Below are 18621 nucleotides of genomic sequence, written 5' to 3'. Positions count from 1 at the left end.
AATCTCCTCAACATCTACAATGAGACTTCCTGTGGTTTACGTGATCTATTTTCTCCATGGTTTTTGCATAAATCCCAACATTTTAGTCTTTATTCATGGGACCTATCGAGACCCCAATCTGTTCTAGAATACCCCAAAACAATTGCAGGAATGCTCTCCCTTTTGGATTTTTTTTTTTTTGTGTAAAATTTGTCAGTTTTTTTAGAACACGCACTTAAATACATTATGTACAAAGGGATAAGTATTCTGTGTGGTCATATCCAACTATTGTTCTCTGTTGTCACCTATTTCAGCCAGAGGAGAGGGAGACTATCCTGATCTCCATTGGGGTCCAGAGAAAATCCTGACCCCTTTATAACTGCATAATTTCTTCTATCTCCAGTCCTGTGAATAATACATTAATTACCTAATTTGTGTTTGCTTTTTTTTTATTGTGGTATTTGTATTTTTATTATATATTTTTTACGCCAAATTCATCAAAATGGTTCATGAATTTTACACAACATCAAAAATGCTCTTTTAATCTGATTTTTACAACCTTCTGGTGCAAAAACAACAAATATTCTGCTAAAATGTTGTTAACTTTGTGCAAAAAAAAATAATCAGATATTCATGAACACTCGGATTGGGGGGAAATGAACTGGAATAAGTTTGTAAAATTATTGCCAAATTTTTGTGCAAAGTCACAATTGATGAATTAACTAAAAACCTCAGTCACAACATGAACATAAAAAAAAAAAAAAAAACTGGCGTACACGTAGGAATAGGCTTTAAAAGAAACAAACAAACAAAAAAAAAACTTTAAAACTAGAAAAAAATTGCAATAATGAATCAGGCCTTTTGCTTTTGAGCGGAGGTCTCCATTTTAGGCTGAGTTTGTTACACGGGCCGCGTGGCCAAGGATTGCTGGGTTTTGCCGCTACGTCGCAGGGTAATGAAGTTAATGGGGTCGCATTGCCACTCCTTTGGGGCCGTGGTTAGTGAGTTGCAAAAAAGCAAGGCACTTTTTTTTTTTTTTTTTTGTGCAAGTTGCTTGTCTCGATTGTGGTACTGTGCGGCTCTCAATATGGCCTCATTGTTCGGCATTACATAGTGAGGCCACGGCGGCAATAAGCTTTTCTGGCGTCACCTGTGTCTTGTTCAACGGCACCATGGCACCCCAGCCACGTACATGCTCTCTACGCTGATGAATAGCCTCTACAGCACACCTTTCTGCAGAGCTTCTGTCGATAAACAGCAGACATCCTGAACGATCAGCGCTTCAGTGTAAAGCATGAAGGAGCAAAAACGCAGCCGGGTTTGGAAATGGATCCGAGGTCCTGAAGACTAATTTTATTTGCCTTTTTTTTCTGATTTCAGAATGTAACTGGAAAGTGAAAGCGAACGACCGCAATTTTTACGACCAACCTGAATTCAAGAAAAAATCCTATCTTTGTTTTAAGAAAAGCAAGTATGCGGTATGTAGCAAATGCCCTGTTCTGGGCTCCTTCCTGTTATAATGTCCCTCCCCCCCCCCCCCCCCCCTGTCCTGGGCTCCATTCTGTAATGTCCCCCATCCTGGGCTCCTTCCCGTAATAGTGCCCCCTCATCCTGGGCTCCTGCCTGTAATAATGCCCCCCCATTCTGGGCTCCTTCCTGTAATAATGCCCCCTCATTCTGGGCTCCTGCCTGTAATAATGCCCCCCCATTCTGGGCTTCTGCCTGTAATAATGTCCCCCCATTCTGGGCTCCTTCCTGTAATAATGCCCCCTCATTCTGGGCTCCTGCCTGTAATAATGCCCCCCCATTCTGGGCTCCTGCCTGTAATAATGTCCCCCCCATTCTGGGCTCCTGCCTGTAATAATGTCCCCACATTCTGGGCTCCTGCCTGTAATAATGTCCCCACATTCTGGGCTCCTTCCTGTAATGGTGTCTCTACATCCCGGGCTCCTTCCTGTAATAATGTCCCCACATCCCAGGCTCCTTCCTGTAATGGTGTCCCTACATCCCGGGCTTCTTCTTGTAATAGTGTCCCCACATCCCGGGCTCCTTCCTGTAATAATGTCCCCACATCCCGGGCTCCTTCCTGTAATAGTGTCCCCACATCCCGGGCTCCTTCCTGTAATAGTGTCCCCACATCCCGGGCTCCTTCCTGTAATAGTGTCCCCACATCCCGGGCTCCTTCCTGTAATAGTGTCCCCACATCCCGGGCTCCTACCTGTAATAATGTCCCCACATCCCGGGCTCCTTCCTGTAATAATGTCCCCACATCCCGGGCTCCTTCCTGTAATGGTGTCTCTACATCCCGGGCTCCTTCCTGTAATAATGTCCCCACATCCCGGGCTCCTTCCTGTAATGGTGTCCCTACATCCCGGGCTTCTTCTTGTAATTGTGTCCCTACATCCCGGGCTTCTTCTTGTAATAGTGTCCCCACATCCCGGGCTCCTTCCTGTAATAGTGTCCCCACATCCCGGTCTCCTTACTGTAATAGTGTCCCCACATCCCGGGCTCCTTCCTGTAATAATGTCCCCACATCTCGGGCTCCTTCCTGTAATAATGTCCCCACATCCCGGGCTCCTACCTGTAATGGTGTCCCCACATCCTGATACAATGTTGTCTCCTACATGGATACTGTCAAACTCGCACCCTTTGCAACTTTGATCATTATTCCCCTGTTAATTTGCATAGTTGCTCTAAGAATAGGTCAATAGAAAAAATTGGAGTACGGCTCAACAGGACTGGATTTCGACAGTCGCTGAGTCATGAGTAAGACTGCTTAATGCAGTTGCAATACGTCGACTGGGTCGTGTCGACCATGTAAATTTTTCTTTTGTATGCACTATATTTTCTTTTGAAAAAGAAAAGGAAAGTCCAGTCCTGTTGAGCCAGACTCCAATTTTTTTTCTATTTTCCTTAATCTGAGGCCAGGGCGAGGCCGGAGTCTGAGCCCTAGGTGGATGAGCATAGAGCTACTGGGTGAGCTGGAATCAAGGTTTTATAACGAAGCTTAGGTTGCTTGATACCCCTGTGGAAGGAGTAATACTGTAAACGTTATTCTATTCTGTGGAATCGCATGATCTTGATGCAAAAAAAGTTATTTTTCTCTACAGGGAAATGAAATCAAGACCTACAAGTATAACCCCATCACCTTCCTACCTCTGAACCTGTTTGAGCAATTCAAGCGAGCGGCCAATGCTTACTTCCTAGTGCTCCTCATCCTCCAGGTAATGGCGGCTTTACGTCACCCCTCCTGACACTCTCTGGTTTGTTTCTACACACAACACCTCATCATCCTCCCGTGTCCTGGAAGGTGATGAACAATGAACTTCTCATTTACATAGTGAGAACACAACCTGAAAATACGGGAAGAGACAATCGGTGCACTGGAGGGTGAATCATCGCACCTGTAACCCAATATCACCGGGGTGGAGGCCGCTGTACATTCCTGCTGTGTGATGGGACATTGGGAAACAATGTGATATTTGCTGCTTTTCCTGTTGTGAATGCAAAATTTTGTAACCGTGTCCGACCTATCATGGTGCCTTCTTATGGGGCACCAGGACCCACGTGTAACTGATTCTGGTACACCCCCATAGACCTAGGGTTCTGGAAAACCTGAGTTATAGCCATATTCATGGCCACCTAGCCTTATTACAAAACCCCACGTTTGTAGAATAATTTTTCTTTTCCCCTTTTTAATAGTCCATTCCTGAAATCTCCACTGTCTCTTGGTCGACGACGCTGATCCCACTACTGCTGGTTCTCGGCATCACGGCCATCAAAGATCTGGTGGACGACATTGTAAGTAAACCATGGATTCCCAGCAGCATAATATTCAGGTTATTTTATGAATTGGGATCTGGTTCTTTCTTACTCCCGATCAGCGCACGGAAGTTTTTGCTGCGCGGTGGTGAACTGTATATGGTTTTATGGCAATTTAGTGGCGCAAAAAGGCTCAAAGGCATAAAAACCTTTTGTTTCACCTGTACATGACATACAGGCAGAAATGGACGCCTTTCTTTTACAAGTTGGTGCTGTTCTGGGATGCATTAAAAGCCATGAAGCATATAAGTTTAACACCTGTGCTTGCCCCATCACCGAAAACCACAACGTTAAACCATGAGTGTTTTTTGGCCACGCGTTAGACCGTGTCTGGCCACCGTCACCATTTGACCACAGTCATCTCTATTGAAAAATTTGCTCTTCTCATGAAAAAAAAAGTAGGCGAACCCCCCCCCCCCCCCCCCCAGGTTATCACCAAAATCTGCTGTGTACAAATCCCCCCAAAAATGGGGGCAGCGTTTCAAAGTTGATAATGTGAGAAAAGATTTTAATCAGCCCATCATGTGCTTTGTAAGGAGATGTACATATTGACCACGTTCCCCCTTGAAGAGAAAATGTTGTGTAATGTAAATTGTAACATGCCTTAATGGTGTTTATATGTTGCCCGACCGTAGGGACAGTTGGTTACGTTTGGGATTAGCCCAAAGTGGGAGAGGCCAAGCTGAAGGGATAGAGACAGTTTACTGTCAGAATGTCAGCGTGTGTCTGGAGTAGACCTAAGGTCTAGACAGTCTCAGTGCCGCCTGATTTGGGTGTCTGTAAAGTGAGAGGAGACCGAGGAGAGAGAGATCCTAGCAGTAAAGGAGAATAGAAGTGACTGAAAGACAGAGTGAACAATCGGAGATGGGTCCCGAAGAATGACGCCCAGCAGTACGTCCCAGAGTTTATAACTCACATAGGTAATGGACCTAAACGGATCAGAGTACGTAAGACAAATAGAGTGCCCAGGGAAAGATTTCCAGAGCATCAGAGACAGAGAAGATAAGTTCTGGCCATACTGGCATCATAGACATAGGTTGATGACAGGACTCTTGCTAAGTAGACTGTACATGGGTTGTGATGAAGTAGAGAGGAACTGTGAAGATGGAGAACAAGCAAGTAAAGAGGAAGGAAGTGAAAATGTGTGTGGGGAAAATGCTCCGTATTGTGAAGGAAACCTTCATAAAGAGGTGTACCCGCTGTCTACTGTATATAATCCCCCTCTCCTCCCAAGTTATCGTTTAGTAAAAAGTTTATTTTTGACTGGTGGCCTCCTTCATAAGACTGTCAAACATCTGGTCCTGGCCAACCATCAACATCGGTTACATGCGGCTTGCAAGGGTGTATCACACTCAAAGAACAAGTCCACACACCCAGCCAGGACCCCCCCACCATTATGTAACGTGACGGGGCGTAAGACGAGTACCTCGCCCCCTGCTGCCACCACATGCCGCTATACGGATTCAATTCAAAATAGCAGAATCTTTCTCAAGCTTCCATCTATCCGACCCGTCTATCTATACACCATAAGTGATTTGTCTCTGTTCCCTGCCACAGGCTCGTCATAAAATGGACAATGAGATCAACAACCGACCTAGCGAAGTTATAGAAGATGGAAGGTAAGGGCTTTAAAGGAAAGCGATCACCAGAAAATGAAGGTAGTCTGTCGCCCCAAAATGTAAAGTGATCTAGTTAATTATGTAGAGGACTTGGCCCCTCTAAGAATCCTATTCGCAGTATACATTTCTCTGTTATAATTACTTTGAAAACTCTTTATGTAACTTATGCTAACGAGGGGGTTTTGGTGCACCCTTGGTGTGGCCAAGAGGCTGGTGCACACTGACTTAGCAGGAAGAAGCCACGGACATACAGTACTGGGTCGGGTCCTTCTTTTCTCACTGGCTCCCGTCATGCACTGCAGCTCCTCCGCAGGGAAAATGAAGCATTACATGGCACCGTTCAAAATTTCTTTAATATACACCTTTTTCTGTGCATAATTCATTGTAATATTTTATTTTATATTCTCTATTAATTATGGTCATTAATGAAAATACTGAACATTTATCTTTTGCATCTTAGATTTAAGAAAACAAAATGGAAAAACGTCCAAGTCGGAGACATCATACGAATTAACAAGAATGAGTTTGTTCCGGTGAGTGTCATTATGGCTGAAAATAAAATGTATAACTCGTTAGTGTATGGGAATTTATTTTAATTATGTACTGCATATATTTTCTATTTTTCTAGGCAGACGTGCTACTTCTATCCAGCTCTGAACCAAACAGCCTGTGCTACGTAGAGACCGCCGAGCTTGACGGGTGAGATATGCTAATGGCCACGACACCCACTTTAAAAAAAATAATAATAATAATAATTAGTCCGTCGATTACTAAGAAGGTTATGTCTGGTATTGCAACTCAGTCCCATACATTTTTTGCTAAACTGCAATACCTGACACAACCTCTTGACAGAGGTGGCGCTGGTTTTGAAAAAGAATCTGTTTAGCAATACCTTAGACACTCGTTCTCGTTATACCATATAGACAAAAGTTGTTTTTTTTTAATCATTCTAGGGAAACAAACTTGAAGTTTAAAATGTCCCTGGAGGTGACGGACAAGCTGCTGCAGGAGGAGACGGCCCTGGCTGACTTTGATGGCGAGTTCTCACCTTTTGTTTTCTTCTAATAGTTGTGCACTGTGGCGTTCAGTCCCATTTTCTGCTCATAGACTCAGGACCATGTAAGACTCGTTATGGAGGACGCGGTCTGTAGGCCCTAAATAATGATTACGCTACATGTGATGCAAAAAGCTAAGAGCGTAAAGTCTACCTACAGGGATACTCTCTTACTAAATGTAATGTACCTTGGACTATCCAGCACAGAACGTATTTAATAAAGGGAACGTGTCATCAGAAAATAAGCTGCTATTTAAAAAATTTTTTGGTCTATTTTCCATGGTACTATCTTAATTTAAAAAAAAAATGTGAAATCTTGCAACTCTCATTTTGTCCACTAGGCCTTATACTAGACTCATAATTCCTGTAATGTACAGAAGACTGTTAAACAGGCTCATTATCATCACAGACAGGATTAGTGTAAACCGATCTCCTCCTCCTCATCCTATGTGATATCACAGCTCACCTCCTCCTCCTGTACAATGACTGATGGCACCTCTATATACAGTAGATAACATAGGATCCACCATTCACAATAGGTGATGTCACAGCTCACCTCCTCCTCCTGTACAATGACTGATGGCACCTCTATATACAGTAGATAACATAGGATCCACCATTCACAATAGGTGATGTCACAGCTCACCTCCACCTCCTGCATAATGACTGATAACACCTCTATATACAGTAGATAACACAGGATCCACCATTCACAATAGGTGATGTCACAGCTCACCTCCTCCTCCTGTACAATGACTGATAACACCTCTATATACAGTAGATAACATAGGATCCACCATTCACAATAGGTGATGTCACAGCTCACCTCCTCCTCCTGTACAATGACTGATAACACCTCTATATACAGTAGATAACATAGGATCCACCATTCACAATAGGTGATGTCACAGCTCACCTCCTCCTCCTGCATAATGACTGATAACACCTCTATATACAGTAGATAACACAGGATCCACCATTCACAATAGGTGATGTCACAGCTCACCTCCTCCTTTTCCTCCTCCTGTACAATGACTGCTGACACCATATAATTACCAAATAGTAAATTAAACAGATCAAATTTCTGATGACCCTTTCCCTTTAAAATATGCCCCAGCACAATAATTCTAGTGACATCCAGTATAAACATAAATTTATATTTCTCATTTCTCTCATTGGGGGACAAAGAACCGTGGGATAGGCTGCTGCCACCTAGAGGCTGACACTATTATTGCATCTGAATAACATTGGCTCCTCCCCAGCAGACTGTACCTCGCCTGCTGGTGTCAAGCTTCCTCATTTTTTTGCAGTGTCTGTTTCAGACCTGTCTTAGGTTCCAGCAGTCTTGTTATCATCACAGACGCAATAACAATGATTAATTTTACGTATCTGATGTATGAAGATTTAGAAGTCTTTTATCACATATATTTATTTATTTTCAGGCATGGTTACATGCGAAGAGCCTAATAATCGCCTGGACAAGTTTGTCGGGACACTTTGCTGGAGAGGATCGAGTTACCCCTTGGATGCAGATAAAATCCTCCTGCGAGGTTGTACCATCCGCAACACAATGTATTGCCACGGCCTCGTACTTTTTGCAGGTAAAATGCCCGATGACCTAACTGATCAATAATAAAGGCATAGAAATTCATTTTTGTTATCTAGTACTGGTATCTTTTCGGTTATTTTTTTTTATGAAGTTTTTGATACAATATCTTTGTGTTTTAATTGTGTTTTTTTTTCCCCTTAAGGCGCGGACACAAAAATTATGCGAAATAGTGGGAAAACCCGACTGAAAAGAACAAAAATTGATTATCTGATGAACTATATGGTCTACACGGTAAGATTTAAAAGGACAAAAATAAAAGCACTTTTATAACTTGTGATGTTACTGTTTATTCCATGTGGGGACCACTTTTTATGGACTTTTTTTTATTTTTATTCCTGCTTAAATGCATATAATTAATTAGGGCTGAAAATCACTTTTGCAATTGGATTTAACTAGAAATTTTGCACTGTTTTGGCTTTTATAAAAAAAAAATTGTTGCACATTCAACTAAGATGTGGTTTGTGGCCATTAATCAGCACAGACAAAATAGTCAGTTAACTCATTCTGCTCTCAACATTAGATGCAACGCAAACTGTGTCAAATCTTTACTGAAGCCCAATTGCAAACATTTGGACCCTGATTACATGCACTTATTGGGAAAAAAAATACAAATAATAATAAGTCCCCAAAAATGGACAATTATTTTAAATACCATGTTTAGTGAGCTCCCTCTATTGGTGGTGATCACTAATAACAGTCACAATAGTAGTGCTTACAGTGTATAGGAAGATGCAAATGGCACACTGTAATGATTTGTCTCCATTAGATATTTGTTCTCCTCATCCTGGCGTCGGCCGGACTTGCTATTGGTCAAACGTTCTGGGACGCGAAACTGGGTCAAGCTAATATGTCGTGGTATCTGTACGATGGGAAGGATTACGCCCCGTCATACCGAGGCTTCCTGGCTTTTTGGGGTTACATCATTGTTCTGAACACCATGGTGCCCATTTCTCTTTACGTGAGGTGAGACCCTTCTTACTACCATTATACCCTTCCCTCTCTTCGGTGATGTATTGCACACTTTTTCAAAAATTGCAAAAAATTTGTAACTTTCATACCCCTGTTTTTTGGCATAAACTAATAATTACCACACCCCAAACACTACACTTTGGGCCCGACTTTTTAATTGGCCTAAAGGTCTAATTTCATTTTCATTCACGACAATGCTCCATTTCATCGAGAGAAAGACTGCTTGAGACTGGGGGTCCTCAAATACAGCGACCTGCTCTTTCCCCAGACCTGAACCCCATAGAAAACCAGCTGAGTCCCCGTGTAGAGACTCGTAGCTCTGTACCTCAGATTCTCTATGACCTGAGGGCCGCCCTTTAGGGTCTGTGTCCAGGGGCCGGATTACATCCGGATTAGCTGTGGATTGAACGCTGCGTACAACCTCGGGGTTCAACCTGCAGCATCCAGATGTTACAGCATAGTGGAGGGGATTTTCTGAAATCCAGTCTCCACTATGCGTGCGAACACGCACCCGTCGGCCCTGCGTTTACGGACATGCGGGGCGTCTTTTTAGACCGCGGCATGTCTGTTTACCTTGACGCGACGCTCCGTAAGGTAAATCACAGGGCCCTATGTATGGGGTGTGGAGATTCCGGATGTAAGCAATGAACACACCCGTAGTCACCGCGCGTACAGGGTTTTCCGCTCCGTCCAAAGTGCCGTGATTACGGACCGTGGACACGCACCCTTTAAAAGAGCGGGTCGCCATGTCTCAGTAGACCGTAACTCCACTTGTGAGGAGCAAGAGACGTCATTGTCAGCTGCAATTGATGCTGAAGGCCGCATGAGAGATTGAGACAGACATTTTTTCTGGGGTATACCACCGCTGTTGTTGGCTTTTGTTTCAATAAATTGTTTGAGATGAGGAAATCGCCATTACTGCTTCTACTTAATGTCCCCACTGTCATGACAAAACATCACTGTAGTCGGAACGTTTGCATATTCCATAAATTTTGTCTGAAAGCCAAATATCGCTAACTTTTTGTGAGTAGTATGTTTGTCTACTCCAGTCTTTCTTGAAGGACCTGTACATGTGAGCTACCCTGGCTTATTGCCACCCCCAACATATAGGTATATAGCTATAATACAGATAGTGACAACTACTGTGTATGATGGTCTGAATCTATACAAGGTTTCCATGACAACGCGGCTCCTGACACTAATCCACAGGCTCCACATGGTCCAGTGCCCCCATATTAAGCTCCAAAGAGGACCAAAATGTCAGAATGTTTTGTTGATGACATGAATGTTTTTGTTAATATATCCTGCCCTACAGCACATCGGCTTAGACAATGTTCTGCTCCTGTTAGATGTAGGAGACATAAAATATTTTTACATATGGGACTGCATTAATCTCCCTTAATGACTAGAGGTCATGTTTTCAGAATCTTTCAGTGGTGCAGCCTCAGGCTTTAGGCCTGTAACATCAGTCCATCACATCACAGAATCTCTCAGTGGCGCAGCCTCAGGCTCTAGGCCCGTAACATCATTCAATCACATCACAGAATCTTTCAGTGGCGCAGCCTCAGGCTCTAGGCCTGTAACATCAGTCAATCACATCACAGAATCTCTCAGTGGCGCAGCCTCAGGCTCTAGGCCTGTAACATCAGTCAATCACATCACAGAATCTCTCAGTGGCGCAGCCTCAGGCTCTAGGCCTGTAACATCAGTCAATCACATCACAGAATCTCTCAGTGGTGCAGCCTCAGGCTCTAGGCCTGTAACATCAGTCAATCACATCACATAATCTCTCAGTGGCGCAGCCTCAGGCTTTAGGCCTGTAACATCAGTCAATCACATCACAGAATCTTTCAGTGGTGCAGCCTCAGGCTTTAGGCCTGTAACATTAGTCAATCACATCACAATATAGGATGCAAATATAAGGCCGGTTTCATGGTCCATGTACAGACCGACATTCACGAGCTGACCGTGAGTCTACTGACATGAACTCGCCAGCCTTGTATATGCGTGCGGCTGGTTTGGAAATACATGGACGGTGAAACTCAGGCGTGTGATACCGACCTAAGGGTTTGGGTTTTTTTTATAGACCTTATTACATCTGTGTCTCTTTCATGCATTATCGTTATTCATTTTACCATGAATTTTTGGGTTTATCCTTTTTTAATACTTTTTTTTATATTACTTTTTGTCATATTTCTACGTTGTTTAAAAGAAAAAAAAACAAAAAAAAAGTGAACCAAAAACATGCAAGATTTTGTTTAAAGAGAAAAAAAAAATTCCAGTGATCACAAAAAGGAAAAAAAAAAATCCAAAAAATAGATTGATTAATGTATGTCTATTGACTTATGGCTATGTCATTCAGCCCTGTATTATTTTGCACCCTTTACAAAAAAAAAAATCAGAAAATGTGCAGTTGAAACTAGCCTTAAGAGGTTGCATTGTTATTTACCGTATTATTTTTTTATTTTATTTTTTTGGCACTCCTTAAGTTTTCATCATGTGATACCCGGGGCTTGAATTCTTGTTCTCTCCTCTATTGGGTGTCACAATTTCTTCCTTTCTCCTGAATTTCCAATTGTCCCGTCTCCACCCTAGTTTCTCTGATGAGGATCTTGTGGAAGGTCCTGACCTGTAACGTAATATACAGCTCTGGCAAAAATTAAGAGACCACTGCAAAATGTTCAGTTTGTCTGATTTTTCTTTTTATAGGTATACTTTTGAGTAAAATGTAAATTGTTCTTTTATTCTATAAACTTCTGACAACATGTCCCGAAGTTCCAAGCAATAAATTTCGCATTTTTTTTCGGAAAAGGAGAAATGGTTAAAAAAAAACAATGGTGCTTTCAGACCTCAAATAATGCAAAGAAAACAAGTTCCTAATCATTTTTAAACAACAATACTAATGCTTTAAGTCAGGAAGAGTTCAGGAATCAATATTTTGTGGAATAACCATGATTTTTATTCCCAGCTTTCATGCGTCTTGGCATGCTTTCCACCAGTCTTTCACACTGCTCCTGGAGCAAAATTTTAAGCAGTTCTTTGTTTGATGGCTTGTGACTATCCATCATCTTCTTGATTACATTCCAGAAGTTTACAATGGGGTTCAGGTCTGGAGATTGGGCTGCCTGTTATGAAAGGCAATTCAGTACCACAATGGACATAGCGGTCAGAGCACATACAGTGATCTGACAATAACCCAAAATCATAGAACGAGCTCTGAGACGTGGGAACTCTGCAGACCGCAATCCCTAATCCTCTCCAAACAACACTAGAGGCAGCCGTGGATTGCGCCTAACTCTGCCTATGCAACTCGGCACAGCCTGAGAAACTAACTAGCCTGAAGATAGAAAATAAGCCTACCTTGCCTCAGAGAAATACCCCAAAGGAAAAGGCAGCCCCCCACATATAATGACTGTGAGTCAAGATGAAAAGACAAACGCAGAGATGAAATAGATTCAGCAAAGTGAGGCCCGACTTTCTTAACAGAGCGAGGATAGGAAAGGTAACTTTGCGGTCTACGCAAAACCCTAAAGAAAACCGCGCAAAGGGGCAAAAAGACCCTTCGTACCGAACTAACGGCACGGAGGTACACCCTTTGCGTCCCAGAGCTTCCAGCAAAACAAATAGACAAGCTGGACAGAAAAAATAGCAAACAAATAGCAAAGAAGAACTAAGCTATGCAGAGCAGCAGGCCACAGGAACGATCCAGGGAAAAACAAGTCCAACACTGGAACATTGACATGAAGCCAGGATCAAAGCATTAGGTGGAGTTAAGTAGAGAAGCACCTAACGACCTCACCACATCACCTGAGGGAGGAAACTCAGAAGCAGCAGTACCACTTTCCTCCACCAACGGAAGCTCACAGAGAGAATCAGCCGAAGTACCACTTGTGACCACAGGAGGGAGCTCTGCCACAGAATTCACAACAGTACCCCCCCCTTGAGAAGGGGTCACCGAACCCTCACCAGAGCCCCCAGGCCGACCAGGATGAGCCACATGAAAGGCACGAACAAGATCGGGAGCATGGACATCAGAGGCAAAAACCCAGGAATTATCTTCCTGAGCATAACCCTTCCATTTAACCAGATACTGGAGTTTCCGTCTTGAAACACGAGAATCCAAAATCTTCTCCACAATATACTCCAACTCCCCCTCCACCAAAACCGGGCAGGAGGGTCAACAGATAGAACCATAGGTGCCACGTATCTCCGCAACAATGACCTATAGAATACGTTATGTATGGAAAAAGAATCTGCAAGGGTCAGACGAAAAGACACAGGATTAAGAACCTCAGAAATCCTATACGGACCAATGAAACGAGGTTTAAACTTAGGAGAGGAAACCTTCATAGGAATATGACGAGAAGATAACCAAACCAGATCCCCAACACGAAGTCGGGGACCCACACGGCGTCTGCGATTAGCGAAACGTTGAGCCTTCTCCTGGGACAAGGTCAAATTGTCCACTACATGAGTCCAAATCTGCTGCAACCTGTCCACCACAGTATCCACACCAGGACAGTCCGAAGACTCAACCTGTCCTGAAGAGAAACGAGGATGGAACCCAGAATTGCAGAAAAATGGCAAAACCAAGGTAGCCGAGCTGGCCCGATTTATTAAGGGCGAACTCAGCCAAAGGCAAAAAGGACACCCAGTCATCCTGATCAGCAGAAACAAAGCATCTCAGATATGTTTCCAAGGTCTGATTGGTTCGTTCGGTCTGGCCATTAGTCTGAGGATGGAAAGCCGAGGAAAAAGACAAGTCAAGGCCCATCCTACCACAAAAGGCTCGCCAAAACCTCGAAAAACAAACTGGGAACCTCTGTCAGAAACGATATTCTCTGGAATGCCATGTAAACGAACCACATGCTGGAAGAACAATGGCACCAAATCAGAGGAGGAAGGTAATTTAGACAAGGGTACCAGATGGATCATCTTAGAGAAGCGATCACAGACCACCCAAATGACTGACATCTTTTGAGAAACGGGAAGATCTGAAATAAAATCCATAGAGATATGTGTCCAAGGCCTCTTCGGGACCGGCAAGGGCAAAAGCAACCCACTGGCACGAGAACAGCAGGGCTTAGCCCGAGCACAAATCCCACAGGACTGCACAAAAGTACGCACATCCCGCGACAGAGATGGCCACCAAGAGGATCTAGCCACTAACTCTCTGGTACCAAAGATTCCAGGATGACCAGCCAACACCGAACAATGAACCTCAGAGAACTTTATTCGTCCACCTATCAGGGACAAACAGTTTCTCCGCTGGGCAACGATCAGGTTTATTAGCCTGAAATTTTTGCAGCACCCACCGCAAATCAGGGGAGATGGCAGACACAATTACTCCTTCCTTGAGGATACCCGCTGGCTCAGACAAACCCGGAGAGTCGGGCACAAAACTCCTAGACAGAGCATCCGCCTTCACATTTTTAGAACCCGGAAGGTACGAAATCACAAAGTCAAAACGGGCAAAAAACAGCGACCAACGAGCCTGTCTAGGATTCAACCGCTTAGCAGACTCAAGATAAGTCAAGTTCTTATGATCAGTCAATACCACCACGCGATGCTTAGCTCCTTCAAGCCAATGACGCCACTCCTTGAATGCCCACTTCATGGCCAGCAACTCTCGGTTGCCCACATCATAATTTCGCTCAGCAGGCGAAAACTTCCTGGAAAAAAAAGCGCATGGTTTCATCACTGAGCAGTCAGAAACTCTCTGTGACAAAACCGCCCCTGCTCCAATCTCAGAAGCATCCACCTCGACCTGGAACGGAAGAGAAACATCTGGTTGACACAACACAGGGGCAGAAGAAAAACGACGCTTCAACTCTTGAAAAGCTTCCACAGCAGCAGAAGACCAATTGACCACATCAGCACCCTTCTTAGTCAAATCGGTCAATGGTTTGGCAATACTAGAAAAATTGCAGATGAAGCGACGATAAAAATTAGCAAAGCCCAGGAACTTTTGCAGACTTTTCAGAGATGTCGGCTGAGTCCAATCATGGATGGCTTGGACCTTAACAGGATCCATCTCGATAGTAGAAGGGGAAAAGATGAACCCCAAAAATGAAACCTTCTGCACACCAAAGAGACACTTAGATCCCTTCACAAACAAAGAATTAGCACGCAGGACCTGAAAAACAGTTCTGACCTTCTTCACATGAGACTCCCAATCATCCGAGAAGATCAAAATGTCATCCAAGTACACAATCAGGAATTTATCCAGGTACTCTCGGAAGATGTCATGCATAAAGGACTGAAACACTGATGGAGCATTGGCAAGTCCGAATGGCATCACTAGATACTCAAAATGACCCTTGGGCGTATTAAATGCAGTTTTCCATTCATCGCCTCGCCTGATTTGCACCAGATTATACGCACCACGAAGATCTATCTTGGTGAACCAACTAGCCCCCTTAATCCGAGCAAACAAATCAGATAACAATGGCAAGGGGTACTGAAATTTAACCGTGATCTTATTTAGAAGGCGGTAATCTATACAAGGTCTCAGTGAACCATCCTTCTTGGCTACAAAAAAGAACCCTGCTCCTAATGGCGATGATGACGGGCGAATATGACCCTTCTCCAGGGATTCCTTCACATAACTGCGCATAGCGGCGTGCTCAGGCACGGATAAATTAAACAGTCGACCTTTTGGGAATTTACCACCAGGAATCAAATTGATAGCACAATCACAATCCCTATGCGGAGGTAGGGTATCGGACTTGGGCTCATCAAATACATCCCGGTAATCAGAAAAGAACTCTGGAACCTCAGAAGGGGTGGATGACGAAATGGAACATCACCATGTACCCCCTGACAACCCCAGCTGGACACCGACATGGATTTCCAATCTAATACTGGATTATGGGCTTGTAGCCATGGCAACCCCAACACGACCACATCATGCAGATTATGCAACACCAGAAAGCGAATAACCTCCTGATGTGCAGGAGCCATGCACATGGTCAGCTGGGTCCAGTATTGAGGCTTATTCTTGGCCAAAGGCGTAGCATCAATTCCTCTCAATGGAATAGGACACTGCAAGGGCTCCAAGAAAAAACCCACAACGCTTAGCATATTCCAAGTCCATCAAATTCAGGGCAGCGCCTGAATCCACAAATGCCATGACAGAATACGATGACAAAGAGCAGATCAAGGTAACGGACAGAAGAAATTTTGACTGTACCGTACCAATGGTGGCAGACCTAGCGAACCGCTTAGGACAATCAGAGATAGCATGAGTGGAATCACCACAGTAGAAACACAGCCCATTCAGACGTCTGTGTTCTTGCCGTTCAACTCTGGTCAAAGTCCTATCGCACTGCATAGGCTCAGGTTTAAGCTCCGGTAATGCCGCCAAATGGTGCGACTGTGAGTCAAGATGAAAAGACAAACGCAGAGATGAAATAGATTCAGCAAAGTGAGGCCCGACTTTCTTAACAGAGCGAGGATAGGAAAGGTAACTTTGCGGTCTACACAAAACCCTAAAGAAAACCACGCAAAGGGGCAAAAAGACCCTTCGTACCGAACTAACGGCACGGAGGTACACCCTTTGCCTCCCAGAGCTTCCAGCAAAACAAATAGACAAGCTGGACAGAAAAAATAGCAAACAAATAGCAAAGAAGAACTTAGCTATGCAGAGCAGCAGGCCACAGGAACGATCCAGGGAAAAACAAGTCCAACACTGGAACATTGACAGGAAGCCAGGATCAAAGCATTAGGTGGAGTTAAGTAGAGAAGCACCTAACGACCTCACCACATCACCTGAGGGAGGAAACTCAGAAGCCGCAGTACCACTTTCCTCCACCAACGGAAGCTCACAGAGAGAATCAGCCGAAGTACCACTTGTGACCACAGGAGGGAGCTCTGCCACAGAATTCACAACAGCTGCCCATGGCAGGGATTGGATGTGGTGGTCTCTTAATTTTTGCCAGAGCTGTATGTAGTAAAGACGTATATTACGTTGATCCTCAGAGCTTACTTGTAGGGCAGCTATAGCCCCGCAGATAAAATTTGATGAAAAATAAGTGAAGGATCATATTCATAGCACAAAGTTAATACCATAGGTTAGGAAAAATGTATTTTGCAAATCTGAACACTTCATGTTACAAAAATGTGCAAGCCTATGTTATAGACACACACAATTTCCTCTTTGTCAGTCTCCAGCTGTACAACAGAGCCAGTAGTAAATTCACTACCTTCTAAATATGAGATGACTCTGCTGAAACTGTCCCAGTCTGTACAGCCAAGCTGACAAGTGAGCTGCAGAGAGTGTCAGCCTATTGCGTGTCCATGGTTTCTGATTATAATTGAAATATTAACGCAGATGTGAACACTGTCTAACATTTGACAAAATGATAATGCTGTACAGCACTGCCACCACCATCCACCAAAAAAGCTCCATACTGACTGCACAATGCATGACTGTATCAGGGGCAACTGATGGGCCTTGTGTGACCACGCCAGAACATACCCCATATAGTAAAATATATTAACTTTTTGCTTGCTTACATCTAGCTTCTATAAATATATATATTTCCATAATGTGTTTTTTTTTTTTTTTTTTTTTTTTGTTCATTACATTTAGGAAACCTTTGCGCTGATATTTCCCGAACTCTATTTTATGTTTTTAGTGTGGAAGTGATTCGTTTGGGTCAGAGCTACTTCATAAACTGGGACCTGCAGATGTACCACGGTGAGAAGGACACGCCGGCCAAAGCCAGGACCACAACCCTGAACGAGCAGCTGGGACAAATCCAGTATATCTTCTCCGACAAAACTGGGACATTGACCCAGAACGTCATGACCTTCAAGAAATGCACAATTAATGGCGAAACCTACGGTGAGTTCCTAGGAGCGCTGAACTGGATGTCAGATTATGTACAGGTCCTGTGTTTTTAACAGATAGGGCTCGTACCTATGATGGTCTAGGAGTCTGTTCACATGGCCGTGTATTTTTCCCGACCAAGTGGAGCACACTAACGGATCAAAGTCGCCAATTCAAATCTATGGGTCCGTGAAATAATCGTCTAGCACTCTGATGCCGTCCATGTGCTTTCCACTTTTCACTGTATGGGTTTATGCGTCTTTTTCATGCAGATTCCACCTGGAACACACCTAACAAAGGGCTAAAAAGGAGGAAAATATTCATAGCAATGTAAAAACAATCTGCTGTTCATCTGTTCCGTCTTTTTGTAACTTCTAGCTTCGAAAGCCGTAAAGCGGCTAAAAGAAGTGACCTGACCGTTCTTCCGTTATATGTAAAGTAAAATTAAAAAAATTAAAAAAAAGTAGTTAAAACCACTAAAATGACAACCAAGAAAACACCAGGAAAAGAACAGATGGCGTTTTCCCAAAGTGTCTTCTTAATAAAACTATGCTGGTACACCGACATCTAAAAGATGCTAAAGAAGTGTCCTGACCGTTCTTCCATTATATGTAAAGTTTAAAGTAAAAAAAAAGTAGTTAAAACCACCCTTTGATAGGAGAAGATTGAGAAACTGCCATCATTTTTTTTTCTTTTTGTTTGTTTTTTACCCTCCGTTTTCTCTTTTTTGCAAAAA

General features: G+C 43.5%; 1 protein-coding gene across 1 annotated transcript in view; it reads left to right on the top strand.

Annotated features, from left to right (window-relative positions):
• The window catches only part of LOC138661234 (phospholipid-transporting ATPase IC-like), a 60438-nt gene that overhangs the window by 28050 nt on the left and 13767 nt on the right, over nucleotides 1-18621 (top strand). The window contains exons 3-13 of the mRNA XM_069746042.1: nucleotides 1360-1457; nucleotides 3090-3203; nucleotides 3682-3780; nucleotides 5359-5420; nucleotides 5881-5953; nucleotides 6049-6119; nucleotides 6374-6456; nucleotides 7917-8075; nucleotides 8226-8314; nucleotides 8850-9046; nucleotides 17692-17900. Coding sequence (XP_069602143.1) covers nucleotides 1360-1457; nucleotides 3090-3203; nucleotides 3682-3780; nucleotides 5359-5420; nucleotides 5881-5953; nucleotides 6049-6119; nucleotides 6374-6456; nucleotides 7917-8075; nucleotides 8226-8314; nucleotides 8850-9046; nucleotides 17692-17900 — 1254 coding nt within the window. The remainder of the gene's footprint in view (nucleotides 1-1359; nucleotides 1458-3089; nucleotides 3204-3681; nucleotides 3781-5358; nucleotides 5421-5880; nucleotides 5954-6048; nucleotides 6120-6373; nucleotides 6457-7916; nucleotides 8076-8225; nucleotides 8315-8849; nucleotides 9047-17691; nucleotides 17901-18621) is intronic.

This window comes from Ranitomeya imitator, chromosome 1, assembly GCF_032444005.1.
Source record: "Ranitomeya imitator isolate aRanImi1 chromosome 1, aRanImi1.pri, whole genome shotgun sequence".
Lineage (NCBI taxonomy): Eukaryota > Metazoa > Chordata > Amphibia > Anura > Dendrobatidae > Ranitomeya > Ranitomeya imitator.
Note: the sequence above shows the minus strand (reverse complement) of the source record. Positions and strands in the feature narration are given on the sequence as shown.